Raw genomic sequence first — 20,298 nt, forward strand, 5'->3', positions numbered from 1 at the left:
TCATTCAGTTTTACGCTTTAATCCAGGGATTTTCGCTTGGATTCTGCAAATGAAAAGAAAAGAGAAAATGTCAACGGAGTTAAAAGTTTACATATTGTATTTTCTGCTGCTTTAAATGCCATCCTTCAAAAGAACTCCTCAGAAATTTCCACAAGATATGATATCCTAGAGATGCCAAATTATAGGCTATAATTTTCCCACCTTGGTCTTACAAATGAGAGTTAAACAAAGCCTGAAATACTCACAGGAAACCAAGAAATTAATGGTACAAATGAAAGGAAAAAAACTTTTTGGCAATTCTAATATCACAACTTAGGGTCTTATAAAGATTTGCTACTCATCATGCCCATAATATGAAGACATTGCATTGTTCTGAAGCCCAGCACCCCTCATCCTTTAGTTGTAACATTGCAGACTTTAATGACTTACTTAGCCATAGCATCCTTAACACTCTTGTTCGCAAGTCCTAGATAATGATCTATCTGAGCCTGCAAGAGAGGAATGAAAAGGAGTTATCAGAAAATTACCACTGTGAAAGATGCTTACAACCACTACTTGTTCCAACAAATGAAAGGTTTAAAAAATTATCACATTTCTCATATTTTAAGGCTTTAGAATCTAGCACGGATACAAGTGTAAATCCCACATAATAGAGAGACCTCTATATTCTAAAACCTGGAGTTAAGAAATTACCTGATGCCGTTCATAAATAACAGGAACGCTGAAGAGTGAAATCAAGGCTGAAAAAGGAAAGACATAACTGTTAGTGAAGAATTGTATGTTTTAGGGAACAAACACTAAACACCATCTTACGAAAGCCAGGCAGTAGTGTCCCTTATGAATGAATAAAAACACAGAACCATCTCCCAGATGTGAGTGCTGCTGGGGAGTCATTCTTGACTTTGAATCCCAGTTCACAGACTTTATGAAATATAGGCATACCTGATTAGTTAGATTTATCACTGTAACATCAATAAAGCCACTCTTTAATCTGTCTACCACTGTTAGCTGGAGCAGTCGTTAGGAACTAAGTAGCATTTCAGTAAAGCTAGTACCAGCAATTTATTTAAAGCAATCACAACCTCAAATGTACTTCCTCTATTTTCCCTTATAAGAATATTCTCTCTTAAAATGTCTCTAAACAACTTGCACACCATCTATTTCATTTTGCAATTTTTCATACCAATGGTTTTGTATACTTACCCAAAATCAGTAGTGTCAGACCATTGAACAAGGCACCCACATAGGTGAAGACCCACATCAACACCGCAAACTATAAGGAAATAACATGAACTTACTAAAAACACAATTCAAGTAAAAGGTCTTAACTAAGCTTTCAAATAAAGGCATCCCATATGCATGCCAATCTACCAGAGGCATATACCTTAGAGACTTGGTAAAGTAATATGATTACTTCCCCTCTAAGTTACCAGAATTTCAGAATCCAAATTAAAAATGATAGATTTATCTTTTCTGAACAGTACAAGTAGTTGATTCTTTTTTCTCTGATATAACAAAAATTGCCAAAGGTATACTTTACCCCCATAGCTCTAATATTTAGCTTTTCAATGGGCAGACTGAAAAGGTAATTACAAGAATTAGCTATTAACATTAAAAGAACAAATTATGTATTTGAAGATACATATGAACTGAACAATCAAGACATTAAAATCTCAAGACATCTAGGTAAGCCATAATGGGGCTGGGAATATCTTATTATCAGAGAAACTAGGTTTCAGGTACCAGAGCATCACTGCTGTATGTTAATGGTTAGAGGTACTGTCTGCCCAGTGATACATGTGTTAATAGCCACAGCTAAGCCCAGAATGAGGACTCCTCAAATTTATACCTGCATAATAAAACTAACATTATTCTTTTAGTCACTGTCTTCTTTATATTTAACAAAATCACTACTATAGTGCTTATAATGTGCCAGGCACTAATATAAACTCATCAAATCTTCTTAACAATCGTATGACGTAGGTATTATCATCATTACTGTAACAGATGCAGACTCTAAAGAATAGAAAAGTTAATAACTTGCCAAGGTCATATTACACTGTTCCCTCCAGGGGCTGGGGGCCACAGTGAACTGATGATAAACTCTCCTACATTAGTGCCCCTGGCCTCGAACCTGGATGTCTCTTATCATCAGGCAGTGAGGGAAAGGCTTTGCTTCTAAAAGGTTATTCATTTTGGAGAAGTCCTTATTTCCTCTATACACTTTAGTTTATTGAATAAACAGCTGGATGAAAGAATTTCTAAATTGTCTTCAAGCTCTAAAACATTGTGATATCATGTCACACAAAGGCACAACGAATTATGCTCAAAGCAGTTCCTGAAAACTCATAAGCAAAATCAGTCTGGGCTTCCTTTAGCAGCAGCAGTAATGCCCTGCTTCCTAGTCACAGCCTTCATGTGTCTGGTAGCCACCCTGCCCTATTTAGTAACAACACATCACCATGGCGCCATCACTGAGTGATTATTCTGGTGCACATAACATGGCACAAACAGAAAGAAGGTGAGGAGACAGGGCTTAGCGCTTCGATTACCTACACCATGGCTCAGCAGACTTCTGTAAAGGAGTTTTATGGGCCACATGAGGTCTCTGTGTCATACTAGTCCTTTGTTGTTGTTTTCACAACTTCTGAAACATTTAAAACCCATTCTTAGCTTCAAGGCTACACAAAAACAGGCCATGGTCCAAGTGGGCAGTGGCTTGCTGACCCTTGATATAAAGCATTATCTTTCTTTCATGTATTCACTCATTTAACAAAATCTGATTAAATGCCTACTGTGAGCTGGGTACTGAGCATTAACTAAGGTATTTAAATTCTAGTAAGCACACTTACTGCAGGTTAGGAACACTCTGGATTCTTCCACCAACTGTCAGTTCCACAAATAGCCAATACTCGGGTTACCCCGACAAGGGAATTTAACTAATGTTCAACTAAGTAAATGTCAGGCATTCTTACCAGTTGCACCTGCCAATTAAAAACCAACAGTTCAGTGCTGCCCCACTCTCAGCACATGCTGAGGGGCTCTGGTGGAAAAGTCTGGAGCATGACTGCAGTTCACAAACCGTTCCCTTCTGACATATTTTCTTGACTCCTGTTGCAGAAACTAAATAAAACTCTGCACTTGAGAGAGTTTACTATAAAGTGGCAGAACTCTTTTGATACACCACCAACCAGAAGCCTACAGGGAAAAGAGTCAATCTTCCACAGTTTAGAAGAAACTGATTTAGCAATATGGACACTCTACCAAGACAGAATTCAAACACAAACACAAGTTGGAAAAACTTCCTAATTAGGTCATTATACAGTCATTGACCAAGGTTATACTTCAAATCCACACAGAACGAAGCACTAGACTTCATACCTGGCTCAAATGTCACCTGCCTCTCGAAGGATAGTCTTTCTAAAAGCCAGGTGATCCAGAGGCAAAAAAGAACAGAGGTAAGCCTCAAATATGCTTGGAGACAGGTAGGTGACATAAGTGCAAATGGGTGGAGTATACTATAATACATCATCCCTCACAGGGGGGCACCCATACCCTAGGCTCCACAGCTGCTACCATGCAACCATTTCCACATTGCCAAATTTTCCCATTTTAACAGAGAAACCAGAAATTCACATTTTCATGTGCTATCGTGGCAATTTTAAATGTGGCAGCTAAATTTGGAGAAAACCTAAAACCCTGGCAGCCCAAAACAAAAATACTGGAAAAGTTCCTGGGTGGTATAGACTGTCTGCACTTGGCTAATAACCCAAAGGGTACTGGTTTGAACCCACTCAGTGGTACCATAGAAAAATCAGACCTGACGAGTGGCTTCCTTAAAGATTACAGCCAACTGCCCTCTGAAACCCAGAATCTCCCGAAATGAACACATAAACAAATGCCTCAAAAATACTGGATAAGGATTTCTAGCAAATACACCATCAGATCAGAGGTGACCTAAGAACCAGCATTGTAGCAACCCCACAATTACTGGAACTGTTCCAGAATGGCAACAGCTGACCTTATATTTTCTTGAATGTTTATTGTGTGCCCTATGAACTGAAAACCTCATGGATAGCAATGAAACAACTGTGTGACAGTTGCTAGGCTTTGTACACATCAGGGCAGATAATTCTTATAACCTCAGAAGTCCAGTACTACTATTATCCCCACAAAAGAGAAAACCAAGACACAGAAAGATGAAGCAAACTGCCAGGCCAGACGTCACACAACTAGTGATCTCTGGTTTATCTGAGCCCAGAGTCTGTGCCGCTGCACTGTGAAGCCACCTAGAGAGCAACCCTCATTAATGCCACAAATGTGCATGTCATCCAGTAGGTGCACAGGGGGAGAAAAAATGCCGATAAAACACCTCTTTAAAGAAGCAAATGGGCAGCTCTCATCTTGAACCTACAACTTCTATGCTATTTTATGGCAAATATTTTGTAACATTACAGCCAATGCACACTGTGGAAAGTCAAAGCTCCTCTCTTCTTTGGGCAGTAATGAGGACCAGAGGAAAGAGACTAGGCAACGAATGTCTAATAAATACAAACTGAAGGAAGGCAAAGGCCATAGCACGTTTGTCTTTCTTCCAGGGAAGTGAGGCAAAAAAACCAAACTCACTGCCATCAAGTTGATTCCGACTCATAGCGACCCCCAACTATCTATGCAACATGTACCTGATTTAAAGAGCTCTGCAGACACCTATTAGATGATGTCTCAACTGCAAGGGGCATCTTTCAAGGAAAATGGGGGGAGGGGGTGCACCACTTAATAAAACTGGAGAAATTACCTTGGCAATTCTGACCACTTCACCACCTCTGCATTCTTAAACAGCAGGAGCTCTGGTAGCATAGTGCCTAAGGCGCCACACCAGCCACTCCTCGGAAGGAAGGTTGGGCAATCTACTTCCATACTGATAATGCCTCAGAAACCCAAGGAGGGGTCGCTATGAGTGGGGGCCTCAATGGCGCGTAACAACGACCTTTCCAGGTGCCTCCAGAACCCTCGTGAGGTAGTATCACTCTGACCATCTATACTCCCCCCAGCCCTCTGACCTTCTAGTTTTTCTGTAAGCCAAAGAAATCTGAAAGAAAACTGTTGAAATGTGCACACTAATAACTGCATGAGAGCCTGAGGACCAATTTTAATGCTCTTTTGGGTCAGCTATTTCTGGAGCTGAGGTCTTCTTTGCTCACTTTCAGATCTGAGATTTGTGTTCTGGAATGTTCTAGAAATTTTCTTATACATAATTTTGACATGAAAAGAGCCTTTGCCTAAAGTACTTGGTCTTAGTCCCTAGTAAGTAAAATTCTTAGGCTTCTTCTTGGGATTTGGAGTTTCAAAAGGCAGGAATCTTCTAAGAAAGCTCAGAGCATTACTCAGGAAGCCCCAAAGCTGGCCCTAGAAGAGACTGTTGTTGTTATGTGCCGTCAAGTCAGACCCGAGTCATAGTGACCCCTCCTTGGGTTTCCAAGGAGGCAGTATCACTATGGAAGTAGATTGCCCAACTTTCCTTCCGAGGAGTGGCTGGTGGCTTTGAACCGCCAGCCTTCTGGTTAGCAGTCAAATGCTTTAGGCACTATATCACTAGAGCTCCTCCAGAAGAAACTAGCATAAGCATTTCTTTTCTAATTAGAGGAGCAGGCAAAAAAAACCAACTATAACCAGTAGAGTTTATAGCTTAATGCTACAGTTTTTCTAAAAACTGTGAGTCTCCAGGTAGTACCACCAAAAAAGTAAACTAAAATTTCAGAAGGTATGACCCCATGGTCTGCTTCTGCCATCTTTTCCTTGGTATCAACAAACTTTATATCTCCCCAGGTGATTCCAATGTGCAGGCAAGACTGAGAGTCACAGTTTTAATAAGAATGCTATCAGAGATCCCTTACAGATTAATTACAGAAACCAAGTTAAACTTTAAACTAGAAACAAAAAACCAGTTGCCATCAAATCAGTTACAACTCATGGTAACGCCATGCATGTCAGAGAAGAACTGTGCTCGGTCGGGTTTTCAGTGACGGATTTTTCAGAAGAAAATCTCCAGGCCTTTCTCTTGAGGCGTCTCTGGGTGGACTTGAATCTCCGACTTTCTGATTAGCAGCCAAGGGTTTAACTGCTTATCCTGTCCAGGGGGCTCCAAACTCTTACCTCCCACCAAACTCACTGCTGTCAAGTCAATTACAACTCACAGCAACCCTGTAAGACAGAGTGGAACTGCCCCCATAGGGTTTCCCAGGCTATAAATCTTTACAGACACAGATTGCTTCATCTTTCTCTCGCAGAGCAACTGGTGGGCTTGAACTGCTGACCTTTGGTAACTGTCAAATGCTTTAACCACTGCACCACCAGAGCCCTAGAACCTAGAAATTTGTACGTTTTATAAATTTGAAGGCACCAAACAGAGCTTCCATTTATGAAGACTGGGCTATGGGAAAACGTTTTCAAATTTTTGTTTAAAAGCTATTAAAATGAGTCTGAATCAACTCGATGGCAGTGAGTTTGTTTTTCTTGGTTTAATTTACATAAGCCACAAACTTAATGCAATGCCATTTTCTTGACATAAGAATTCACTGTATTTTCTTGAGATTAGAATGGTTTCTATTTTCCTAGCTAAAAATAATGCAAAATCAAAGTAATTTCAATTAAAAGCTAGTTCCGATCTTAAAAATAAAAGAAGAATTAACAAGATCACAAATTCATGTAGAAACTGGAAAGACTATGGCTATTTATTAACAAATTTCCACAGGCATAAAATCTAAATACAAAGAAGTTTAAAAAAAAACAAGTCTAATGGCAAATAGATGTTTCTTTTATATTGAAAAGTGGAAAAAAAACAGAACTAGAATTGAAAAATCATTTTGGTTTGTTTTAAGGTACAAGAATATGACTTCTTTTACCAGTTGCTGTGGCTGAAAGGCAAAAAATAACAGAGTCTATTCCAGACAAAAAAAAATCTTGGAAATATGTTGTCCTCTATATAAACAAAAATTCTGAGGGATGAGAGAGGCTATACAGAGGAAAGTCAAATGCTCGCTCAAGGAGCTCTCCCCACTACAAAGGTAACTGAATCACTATCATAAAGAGCCAAGAGTGATGAACAATTTATTAGCTTCTCCCTTTTTACAATGAAACATTTATGCAGCACTCTTACTTCGTGGAAATCAACATAAAATGAAATCTGTACTACTCAGACAATGACATCAATAAAAGGTTTAAGTTCCTGTGTGGCAGAGCCACTAGGTTTATGGAAGATGACCTTCAAATACATTACAGAGTGACTGCCTGATTACCAAGTCCTTAGCACTCACTACACCTGTGTGCAGGGAGAAAAAGACAGCCACCTGCCTTATTCTTCTGCTTCTTAATTAACAACAGATTCTGAAAACTAAATACAAAGCTCATTTTATGTTCTGAAACAACTGGTATTTATGTGGTGTTCTGCGTGAATCTGCATCCAGGGACGTCACCGAGCAGCTTTCCTAGAGCGCTGTATTGCCAAGAAACACTTCTTAGGAAAACCAATCAAGTGAGTTTTCCTCTTCTCTTAGTTTTTCAAAAGTAGCCATAAATCTTAAGGAGAAAATGTAACAACTATAATTTTAATATGTTTCTATCTTTTAATATTAAAAAGCAAAGAATAAAAATATAAGAAAGCTCTATAGAAACAAAATGTTCTGAAAAGTAAATTCATCTCATATGTCACTTTTGTTACTTTCAAATTGGAAAGTCACTCAACTCAAGAAACTGATCAAATTTACCTTCTCTCAATCATTTATGCTAGCTTCCTCCTGAATAACAATGGCTTTGAAAATTCTAAGGTAATTTTTTTAAAAAATTGGAAAATGAGATTCTTCCTCTCATGAAAGTAATTTCTTCATAAATGTTTCTCATATTCTCAAACATCTATGCAAAAAAGAAGAGACTTAAAAGGTTCCCTAAGTACCCAACCAGGCCTCCCCTGACATTTTCTTTTCTCCCTTCTCTAGAGCAGCCTTAATAATTTTTCCCACCTACAAAACTGTCTTCACAATTATGGACCATGTATGGATGCCAATAAACTCTGAAAGACAATGAAATTTCATTTCTATTAAAAACAAGTAGAAAGTTTAAACTCAAACTTATCAAAACTGGTATACAACAATAAATCATTCTAAGAGCAAATTATTTAATTTTGTTTTTTAAATAGATGTCTTCAAGAATGCCTCTTCTCTCCAAAAAAACATTAAATGCTGGACACAGAGCTGCCTTCATAGCTATACTGTACACAAATGAAGGATGACTTTCAATGTCGCCATCTTTACTGAGTCTGCATGAAAAAGCAGACTCTTTCCCCTATCTAGCTTCATGATGCCTCTGTGTCTGAAGTCACCCCTCTTCCTCTTGACAGCTAAATTCAGAGATGGCCTTTGCTGTTTAAAGCACGGTCTCATGACTTAAGAGTGTTTCTTTTCAATCCATTCCTACCCACCCTCACCCATCTTACACTACACTAGCACCTCCCTCAATGATTCCTCACACATTATACCCCTGCAGTCGGGGTGTGCATAGCAAATATTGCTTCAGTGAATATGAGATGGTTCTTCTAGGATCTGTATGCCCAAGTTCAATTTCATACTCCAAAACATTTATTTGCTCCATTTTGAAACTAATTAGTAAAACATGCCAAATAATATATTCATGGTATTTCTTTTTTTACAGACTGACATCAGATCATTTCAAAGCACTGGCATAGAGTAAGTCACCAAATGCAACCACTCTATACAAGAGATATTAAATAATAAGAAGGAAGCTAAATTATTTACCACTGACTTACACGTAATTGAGGCTCCAAGTCTTAAATAAAATGAGAGAAGCACATGGCTAAAAATAATATATCATCTACCGGCTTATAAAGACTTCATTTGTTAAAACCATTTTAAGCATTTAAATCTATTCTGACCAGTTCAGAAAATGTTTAACTGAGTCTAAATGTCCTACTGTTACATGCTATCCATGACTTACACAATAAACTGGAAAGTAGTGCAAATCTCTTGGAAAAGAAATATTATGATAATTACTACCATACTGCACTTGCACCCAGGCTTTGATAGGAATTGACAGCAGCAGCACACAGAACACAAATGGCCTGCTCCATGTAAAGGAACTAAAGCACTACATAAGGCATGTTCCAGCACTAAAGTTCCAGTGCATGGAGCGCGGGCCACACACCTGTGGCTCAGTGCTTGCTGTGAGTCAGTCTGAACTTTGAGAGAGTTGATTTGCAAAGTGAGCAAAGTAATAGCTGCTACGTAGTGCAAGCTCCAAAAACAAAAGAAAAACTTTTAGCAATTACCAATTGAAGATTAATTGGGATATTACAGAATATAAAACACTCAAAGAAAGAGTTCAAGATATGAAAATAGCTTATATTTGTTTGTGAATTACATAAGAAATTAACTGCTAGACTCCTAAAACAAAGCCAAGCAGATTAAATCACATGTGGTATTAAATCTATTAGATGATGTTTACTCTTATAGTCAAAACACCTTTCACTTTCATCTTTATGATTTCCAAAAGTAAGAATTGCATATATATTATTTTCCTTTACAAAGCAATAGCACACTTTCCTCTATCCTAAATATCTGATTGTCACATTCTAAATTTTGAAACCTAAATTTACTTTAATGCTAAGTTTATAGTAATGAGATTTCATTATGTTTTTATTATTTACTTGAATATGAATATTAAAAAATTGTAATTCTACACTCAACTCTTTTGATGTTAAATTCTGGACATGTTAAAAATGTGAAACAGAGTGAACTTACCTTCAGGGAGTCAACTAAATCATCAACTAAGAAGAGGCGTCTGAGTTCTTTTATCGTGCAGTTCACATGGCCCAGGGCAGAATTACTGTATTTCTGAACCAACTCCTCAGATATAGCCACTTCAGATTCCAGATATGCCCTAGAAGACAAAACACAGTGTAACTGTCACTGACTGTGGTGATTTTCTCTAAACGGCAGCCAGCAATTATATATGCCTACTGTTTCTAAATTAAGCACTATACAGAAGTTCAACAAGCAAGGATTATTTCATATACATGCCAAGTCAGCTAACCAGCATGGAAAAAGCACATGCGTTGAAGCCTGACTGATCTAGCTTGCTCTTAAGCTCTGCCACTTACATGGCTGGGTAACTCTGGGCAAGTTAGTCTTCCCTCTAAACCTCAGTTTCCTCATTTATAAAATAGAGATTATGATGACAATTCAATGAGGATTGTACAAAGCACTCAATCAACAGTAGTTACTGTATTATGTGTTTGGTTTTTTCTTTAAACTGGCATTATGTAGTCTCATAACGTTTTCCTCACAAAGATTCTATACATTTCCAAATCCTATACTTACTGAGCCCATCAGACTGTAAAATGGATGCTCAAAGTATCCATTTCAATACCCCAATCTATAATAATGAGATAACTGGAACTGTTAAATATAAGAAGACAACTATACAGGGGGAGGCAGGGAGAACTAAGTTAGCAGGAACACAATAAATTGTTTCATTAATTATTGCTTCTAAGAAGCCATTTATTTCACAGAAGAACCACATCCGAAGTGCTAAGCATTCTCTAGTAAGTAGTTCCTTACTAGTCCCTCCTCATCACTCCCTCATGCCTAAGGACACCACTCCAGTTACTTACACTGGAAACAGCAGTCCTCTGACAACTCCTTATCCCACAGTTCCACCTCTGCAAAAGGCCCCAAACATGTCTCCTCATTTTTGTTCACAATACCATCACTCTAAGTTTAAGCCCGTAACACTTATAAACTGGAATAGTCTATCAGTCTCCAAACCACCCTCTGATCTGTCTGCATTTTAATCCATTCCTTCAGCCAATGGCAAAAAAACAAAAACACCAAACCCAATGTCACTGAGTTGATTTTGACTCACAGCAATCCTAAAGGACAGAGCAGAAATACCCCATAGGGTTTCCAAAGCTTTATGCAAGCTATCACATCTTTCTCCCAGAGCAGCTGGTGAGTTTGAACCACTGAATTTTTGGTCAGCAGGCAGGCCCTAAACCACTGTGCCAATAGGGCTCCTTCAGTCAATGTTAGCTAGTCAAATGTGAGCTATCCTAGAGAGCTCTATCGAGGTTAAACTCTGGGGGGAGTTAGGAGATCTGCTACTACCCAGCAATGCAACCTTACAAAAGGCATTAACTTCTCTGGGACGTGATTCCAAGTCTGTAAAAATTAGAGAAACAAGGTTTCCTAAGTCCCTTCAAAGAAGCCTATAGGGTTGATCTGTCCTGTAGGAGCTCTGGTGGTATAGTGCCTAAGGCATCTGACTATTAACCTGAAGGTTGGCAGTTCAAACCCACCAGCCACTCTGCAGAACGGCACTCTACTTCCGTAAAGATTTACCACCTCAGAAACCCAAAGGGGGTCACTATGGGTCAGAACTGACTCAATGGAAGGTTTCTTTTTGGTTTATAGGGTTGCCAAGTCAGAATTTGACTCAAGGCAATAGGTTTGGTTTGGTTTGGTGGGATCCTTTAGACTCAAACATCTATGATTCTATGGTTCCAACTCTTCAACCAGTAGCCCAAATCCCACCAATACTCAAAGTCTATTCTATATTCTTACCTACACACCCCATACATTTGTTTTTGCATTGTTCTCATAGCATTTACCATATCCAAACTTGGCCTGTACATTCTTGCTGCTAGAGTATAAGGTTTTAAGGACTAGAAACATATATTTACTAATAAATGGCATAACACAGTAAGACAAATGTTATTTATTAACTAACTAATATCAAGTTATTAATATCAAGCAGAAAATGTTCAAACATTCTTATCAGCCCTTAAAACAGCAATATTTTATTTATGCGACTTTCAGAAACACAGAAAGGTGACTGATTTAGAAATAAATCACCAGTTTTCACAATAAGGAAGACAATTTAGGGCCTCTTCTTTTAAAGTTAGAAAGTCAATTTAAATTAACCATTAATATAGTGCTTAAGGCATTAGACTGATAACCAGAAGGCTGGCGGTTCAAAGCCACCAGCCACTCCTCAGAAGGAAGGTTGGGCAATCTACTTCCGTAGTGATACCACCTCAGAAACCCAAGGAGGGGTCGCTATGAGTCGGATCTGACTCAATGCCAGTGTGGTGTTGTATTAATATAGTGTCCTAGGTAGGTACAAACTCATTCATGCTCAATCATAAACTTGCCTTGCCAAAACAGTTTTTAAATGCTCACTATCTACTTAGAGAAAAATGATATTCATGTAACAAAATAATCAGAGTATTCCAAAGCCAAAGCTAAAATTAATTCTCAGATTATTCTGGGCCAGTGTTAAGGAAACCATCTTCAAAGAACTGGAACTTGAATGAAACACAGGACCATATAATTAAAGTATGATAAATCAGGACATTTCGGAAGATAAGAAAGGCAGCGTGAAAATGAGCTCAAGATCCCAGAGGAGCAAATGAGAAATGGCCAAAAGCATTTAGACTTTATTCTCTACAGCACAAAGAGCCTCTTTACCCCTAAAAATGGTAGGACAAAAGTGGTGCTTTAGAAAAAATTAATCTGACAACATCCAAAAGAGTTTAAGTAATTTGAGGGAACCAGAAGTCAATCTGGTAATAACTGGAGTCCATATTGTCAGACTCTATACCAGGGTGGGCAACTTTCTGTAAAGGGCCAGATAGTAAGTATTTTAGGCTTTGAAGTCCACACAGTCTCTGTCACAATTACTTGATTCTGTTACATAAATGAGTGTGGCTGTGTCCCAATAAAACTTTATTGACAAAGCAGGTGACAAGACAGTATTTGGCCTGTAGTTTACTGACTCCTGGTCTAGACTGAGAAGCAGTGGGAAACAACAAAATTTGGTGACCTTTTTTTTTTTTAAAAAAAAGAACATGAGCTAAAAACAAGGTAACGTCAAAAAGGAGCCTGAAAGCCAAGATTTTGGTGTTACTGATAGAAATTGACAAGTTTGGGAGAAAAGTTCATTTAAATATACGGTGTGTTAGTGGTTGCCAGGGGCTGGGGGTGGTGGTGAGGGTGTGACTGTTAATGGATACAGAGTTTCTTCTGGTGTGATGACAACACTCTGGAATTAGTGGTGATAGCTGCACAACTCTGAATATACTAGAATACAGTGAATTGTATACTTTAAAAGGTTGAATTTTACAGTGCGTCAATTATACCTCAGTAAGAAAAAAGTAGAGGGAAAACATGATGAGTATATGAGGTGAGGGCAGAAGACTGACACTGTGATTCTGTAATGCTAGAGTATACCCGTAAATAAGGGCAGAAGATGACGCTGAGAGACTAGGAGATGCTGAAATAAAGGCGCTCTCCAAAGGATAATACATTTTAAGTAATGCCTTAGGGAATGAGAAAAAGAAACTAGACAGAGACGGAATGTTAAGAAAAGGCATAGGCATGAAGGAGAAGCATGACAGAAAAACACAGGCATGCTCTTGGAAAGAAAGTTATTTCCAGTATCAGATAGCATGAAAAGTAGGCAGTAAAAAAATAAATAACCCTTACCAATCCTAATCATATTAAAAAGATATAACTTCCATTAAAGTAAAAGTCTAAGAAAAAAATATTCCTAACAAGTAGTAGAGTTGGGCTAATGAACAGATAAACCCAGTCTTCTTCATCATGAGCCTTTGAAATGATCTTTGTTGTTGTTGTTGTTGTTTGCCGTGGAGTCAAACCCGACTCATAGCGACCCCTCCTTGGGTTTCCGAGGCAGTATCACTACGAAAGTAGGATTGCCCAACCTTCCTTCCAAGGAGTGGCTGGTGGGTTTGAACCGCCAGCCGTCTGGTTAGCAGGCAAGTGTCTTAGCCACTATGCTAGAGATCTCAAAAACAAATGCTTCTAATGTAGCTTTTGAGGAGGAAAAAAAAAAAATGCTGGCAATTATCTTTAAGCAGTAAAAAATGCACACCTGTAACTCTACACACAATCGAATGAAGTTTCAATACTAATCCTGTTTATACTATTGCCAAAGTAAGCCTTGTTTCCCAGACATCTCACCTGAATGGGTGGCCTTCATCTGATTTCTGGATAGCCTGGATCACACCCTTATATATCCTAAAGCTGATAGTCACAGAGAGCAGGGCCAAGGCAATGTAGGCCGTTACACTCACAATGCTGAACACTGTCAAGGAAAGCAGCAGGAATAAGCTGGCACCAAACACCACTCCAGTCTTCTTAATGTCTCTCCAGTAGAGGAGGTCAATAACTAAAAGTGGAAAAAGAAGACATCTGAAATTAGAACATTATTTTATCCATTTGGATTTGCTCCACCTACAAAAATGAAAAGGTCACTAGATAAGTAAAACCAAGACCTAAAACACTAATTTATAAGCTAGATTTTTAAGCCCATTCTCACTTATATATCAGGATAATACCTGCATAAATTTCTATTTTTAACCATAAAATATTTTTCATTCAAATCTACTCCCTATATATCCAAATCATTCTGGCTATACAAGATTATTAAATGGCTCAAGCCTGGAAGACTTCAAATCCCAAACAAGAAGTTACTTAAAAACCATCTTGAGGGTTTCTCCCTTCATACAATGCATGATATATATTCAAATGATTTTTTTTTTTTAAATCCTAACACATGCTCACTAAATGAGATACTTCAGTGACACAAAAATACATCTATAAATAATCACTAACTCAAAAAATGTTGAGAAACTTTATTTAAAAACTACACACTTCACTCTTACAGGTCTGCTTTTATCTCATTTGAAAAACTCAAAAAAACTGTAACCTAAACTGGTATCATTAAAACATTTTGTATAAAGCAAAAGACAGAGGGCCAAGACTTAAGATTACCTAAAAAGCTACTTCCCTCTCAGAGGAGATAAAAACAATGTCATAGAAATTCAGAGTCAAAGAAAAAACGAACACTGTTATATAATGTTTATTAATAGCAAGGAGTTAGGCAAAGCCTAACTTAGCAAGTTTGCTCTGGGCCTATGGTCACAGGGCCACCGTGGGGATCAAATAACCATAAGCCTATGGTCTCCAGATTAGGTTATGTACAACCCAAAGAGAATTCTTCAGTGTGCCAAAGGGTCCTGGAATCCACAGCCTAAGCCCAGCTCAGCTCTACCTGGACTGTGAACAGCTACCTGAGAGAAAAGAACATTTTTTTATAGTAAATATGGATAAACTCAGGAACAGAATTTTCATTTCCTGTTCATTTCTAAGATAAAGGAAGTCACTTAAAAAAAAAAAAAAAACATTTCTAAGGGCTCCTCAGATCCCCTAAGGTGTATATGACCTTCCTTTACTATTAGGGTGTTTATGTGGGGAACTGTAAAATGTTAGGTATCATTACAAAGCTCCTAGTTAGTACTTATCATAGGAGTACCAGTTAACATATTTAAATGCTCATCACAGTGTCTGGCACATAGCAGGGACTCAAAAAAATACGTTCCATTCACCTAAACGTGATTTGATTTGAATATTGTTACTTTAACATTTTATACATGATTTACAACTTTATTTCCAAATTCTGTATTTCAACTATTTATTAAGTCTTCTCTCATCTCAGATTCATTCTGACCCTGCCTACAATGATCTCAATGAGTTTTTGTTCTAGTCAACTAGTTTCAACTATTGTACAAATATACCAGCACAAATGAAGACTGACCAGAACTTTAAATAGTGTATCTAAGTAGTCAAATTGACATTATGAGTACTGGCATATTGGAAAAAGAGACCACAGCAATGTTAAAATTTTTCTGACATTCAGCAAAACACTTACTGAGGTGATACTATTCAAGAAGCTCCATGTAGTAGAACATGAGTTAGGAAACATTCAAATGAAGAAACAAACTTTTCTTTAAGGCCCTGCCCAATTCTAAAATGCTACACAATCCTAGGAAAGATGTTAAGACATATAAAAACAATAAAGATATAAAATAAGTATTGCAACTGTCATGAGAACTCAGAAGAGAGAAAAACTGTAGAAAATTGAAAAAGATTTTGTGAAAGAGACAAATTGAGCTGGGTCTTGAAAAACAGGCAGGCTCGAGAAAAACTAAAGATACAGGTCTAATTATAAGTCACTATTCTGACTGCTAATCAGAAGGCTGGAGGTTCAAATCCACCAGCCACTTTTTGGAAGGAAGATGGGGCAATCTACTTTCGTAGTGATCCTGCCTCAGAAACCCAAAGAGGGATCGCTATGAGTCGGGTCCGACTCAATGGCACATAACAACAACAACATTCTGTTGGCAGTAAAAACCAAACCAAACTCACTGCTTCCCCTCCCCTTTGGTTTCTGAGGTGGACTATGGAAGTAGATTGCCCAACCTTCCCTCCAAGGAGTGGCTGGTGGGTTTGAACTGCCATTAGCAGTCAAATGCCTTAGGCACTACGCCACCAGAGGTCCTTGTTGGCAATAGTTCTTATAACTAATGTTAGTTTTTAAATGGGATACAGTGCGAGGGTAGGAGAAGCTAGGATAATAGCTTTTGGTAAGTTAATTCTTCCTTGTGAGGCTCCCTCCCACCTCCCACAACAACAGCTCTAAAACAGCCAAGCAAAGCACTTAGGCTCTGGAGTTGGAGCACCTGGAGTCAAACACTAGCTCCCTAACTTACTACCTATGTGACCTTAGGCAAGTCACTAAAGCCACTACACTTCAGTTTCCTCTTCTATAAAATGTGCACAGTAGTAGGAGTGATTCATTAAGATGCTGTGAGGATTAAGTGAGATCATGGATAAATATAGTTTTCTTTAATAAGATAATGAATATAAAGTGGTTAGCATAGTACTCTGCAGAAGATAATTCATAATGTATGTCAGGGCTGTTATCTGGTGTTACCATTATTAACACCATTATAGGGTAAACAAAAGTTGATAGCCTAAAAGAATAATCATGTAAGTATATGCCAAATCCATTTTTATATGAACAATTGTTCCTTTATTAAAATGTTTGGTTCTCAAAATCATCAAAAACACTGATTAACCCTCAAAATTCTAAATAACTTAAAATAAATGCAGGTATCTTCATTTTCCTTACCATCATTAAAACTACTCAGAAAAACCTACTTATGAAATAAATTATTTTAGACTTAAAGTTTATACAACATATTATTTAATCAAATTAGGTACTTAATGTAATAGTTACTGTCCAGTTTTAATAACTAGATAAGAATTATTTATAATTCATCTATAGTTTCTACATAAATGAATATACAGAAGGAAACATCAGTGACTAGGATGCAAGAGACTCACATCCTAGTCCTGGCTCTGTAATTCTCTAACTTTGGATTTGACACCATCCTTTCTGGACTTCAGTTTCAGGGAGGGTATTAGATAAATGATTTCTCATATTCCTTCATAAATAAACAAGAGTCGCAGCTAGTATAGAGACACCTCAGTCCTGCATTCAAATTTCCAAACAGTGGATTTAAATCAATTAGGTTTTACAACTCTATCTGTGCCAGATAAAATTCTTAAATATTTTCTTTCTTTTTAGATCTAGAGTTGGGGGAGGGGCTTAGGTATTTTTATTCATATCAATCTTTTGAATTGAACCTTTCCAGAAACTCTTTTTAAGTACCAGGCATTATTAAGACTTTAGTGAACAATGAATTCATATTCCTATAATTTTTTAAGCAATTGCAAAGTACATCACTATGGTAAAAGTATGAGAAGCTAAGAAAAAGTTTGAAAAGCTGGGTACATTTTAAGCCTGCCAGATGTTTTAGAAATATCTCCAGGTTGGTGATCTACATACTCCAATCCTCCAACATTTACAAGGCACTTAAATTATGCCAAACATTGTTTGATGCCCACACAACATCATCTCTTTCAATTATTAAAACCCAATGAGAGGAAGAGTTTCAGACAAGAAATGAAACTTGGCTCTTACATGACTGGACTTAGATCATATAATTACTAAGTGGCAATACACGGATTCGAATCTAGTCTTCTATTAATAAAATTCATGTTCTCCATGTATGATTCCAAACAAAGTTCAGCACATTGAAGTTCTTCAAAATGTTACAGATGCGCATGCATGATGAATGACAGAGTGTAGGCAGACAATTATTAGAAGTGAGATGAATCACAAGGGCCAAGAAGTCCAAGTGAAATTAACAAGATACATTAATTAATAAGAAATATGTACATTTCCTTATTGGATCATGAGGCTGATACAGGACCGGGCAGTGTTTTGTTCTGTTGTACATAAGGTCACCATGAGTCGGAGACAACTCGATGGCATCTAACAACAACATGTAAATTTTAATGTGAACATTTTACCTACTCACTGCCGTGGAGTCGAATCTGACTCACAGCGACCCCTCCCCTTGGGTTTCCAAGGCAGTATCTCTACGGAAGTAGATTGCCCAATCTTCCTTCCAAGGAGTGGCTGGTGGGTTTGAACTGCCACCCTTCTGGTTAGCAGTCAAATGCCTTAAGTACTACGCCACCAGTTAGACCCAAAAAGGAGACAGAAGTCTGTTTCAATAAAGTTGCTGAAAATATCCTTTGTTGTTGTTGTCGTCATTTGCCATCGAGTCGGCCCTAGCGACCCCTCCTTGGGTTTCCGAGGCAGTTATCACTACGGAAGTAGGATTGCCCAACCTTCCTTCCGAGGAGTGGCTGGTGGGTTTGAACCTCCAGCCTCCTGGTTAGCAGTCAAGTGCCTTAGGCACTAGGAAAATGTAATAAAACCAGGGTACATATACAAAAGATTATGTAGCAATTAAGACCTTGATGTAGATCTCTATCACCATGGAATAAAGTTCATAATGATAAATGAAAATGGAACATTACCATAAAATTCATATAGTATATCCCATCAAGAGAATTATGCATGTATAATTATCAGATCCGAAAGTATATCCATTAAACAATGTTTATCTCTGGGTAGTGGGATTACAGATGAATTTGATTTGCTCCCTTACTCCTTTCTGTGGCATCTAAAATTGTCCTGCACTGACAGTAAACATGTATTAGTACTATAATTAATAGAATTAATCACTCCTTTCTATTTCTGTTTGATATCACTAAACAATCTTAAAACATGAGGGTGGTTTTCCAAGTAGGCTTTCCTATTTGGAAAGGAGTTTAAGAGAAAGTTAGGATATTGCAAGGATGAAAAAATATTAGTTTTTAGCAAACAGTTGTCATCTTAACTGCCATTAGCCAGCAATACTAGTCTCTCACAGAGTTCTTAAATTGGTTTCAATACAATTTTTTAATAGATTAAGTTTATCTAGGATGTCTGACACCAGACCACCAGTTGCCAATTCAGACTCATGGTGACCCGATAAGTTTCAAATACAATTTTTCAACAGATTAAGTTTATCTAGGATGTCTCACACCAGACCACCAGTTGCCAATTCAGACTCGTGGTGACTCCATGACAAAAGGGAGTCAAAGAGTTTTATTGAAATTCCTTTCAAGAAATCTATTCAAATAATATTTGTTTTAATGTTCAAGGGAATCATTAATCTCTGTCCATTAGTTAATTTAGATGTTTGCTCAATGCTGATACCAAAATCAAGCAAAGATAACATCAGAAAACTACAGAGTAATATTTCTTATAAATAATTATCCAATTATCTTTAATAAATACTAGCAATAGTCACTTCTTGCCCACAGCCAGCTACCCACAGGGAGCGAGTAGTTGGACCTGTGGGCTCAGGACCATAGTCACAGGGGACATCAAGCTCAATTGGCATAATATATTACACAAACCATTGTTCCACATCCTACTTTGGCGAGTAGCGACTGGGACTTAAAAGCTTGCAAACAGCCATTTAGATGCAACAGTGAGTCTCTCCTCATCCAGAGCAAAGAAGAATGAAGAAAACTAAAGATTCATGAAACAGTTAGTCCAAGCAACTGGTACACCATGCTATCCCTCAGCCTATATGAGTATGAGACCAGAAGAACTAGACAGTGCCCAGTTATCAGTATCAACCACTTGGAGGGGGGATCTATGCAGGAGACCCTGGATAGAGAGGGAGAACAATGTGGAACAAAACTCATAACCATTTGGAGTGGGGGAGACCAGGTTTGCTGGTGTGATAGAGCCTAATGGAACTACTGACACTACGGCCCCTAGCTGCCCTTCAGGTCTGGAATCGAACCCACTCCTGTGGCTTTCAGCCAAATGAAAGACAGGCATTATCAACTGAATATTTACACTAGGTAGATACTCTCCTTGGAGAGAACAATCATGGGAGAATAGAAGGACTGTGTGTGCACAGGGAGACAGCTCAGGGGGCAGGAGTGCATG

At 38.0% G+C, this 20,298-nt stretch overlaps 1 protein-coding gene across 1 annotated transcript in view; it reads right to left on the reverse strand.

The window, feature by feature from the left end:
• RTN4 (reticulon 4) overlaps positions 1–20,298 on the reverse strand; it is an 81,327-nt gene continuing 61,029 nt past the window's right edge. The window contains exons 4-9 of the mRNA XM_007937993.2: positions 14,052–14,259; positions 9,810–9,948; positions 1,204–1,273; positions 694–740; positions 430–488; positions 1–43 (exon numbers count right to left, since the gene is read on the reverse strand). Coding sequence (XP_007936184.1) covers positions 1–43; positions 430–488; positions 694–740; positions 1,204–1,273; positions 9,810–9,948; positions 14,052–14,259 — 566 coding nt within the window. The remainder of the gene's footprint in view (positions 44–429; positions 489–693; positions 741–1,203; positions 1,274–9,809; positions 9,949–14,051; positions 14,260–20,298) is intronic.

Source organism: Orycteropus afer, unplaced genomic scaffold (genome assembly GCF_000298275.1).
Source record: "Orycteropus afer afer isolate SDZICR_OR568_19922 unplaced genomic scaffold, OryAfe1.0 scaffold00046, whole genome shotgun sequence".
Lineage (NCBI taxonomy): Eukaryota > Metazoa > Chordata > Mammalia > Tubulidentata > Orycteropodidae > Orycteropus > Orycteropus afer.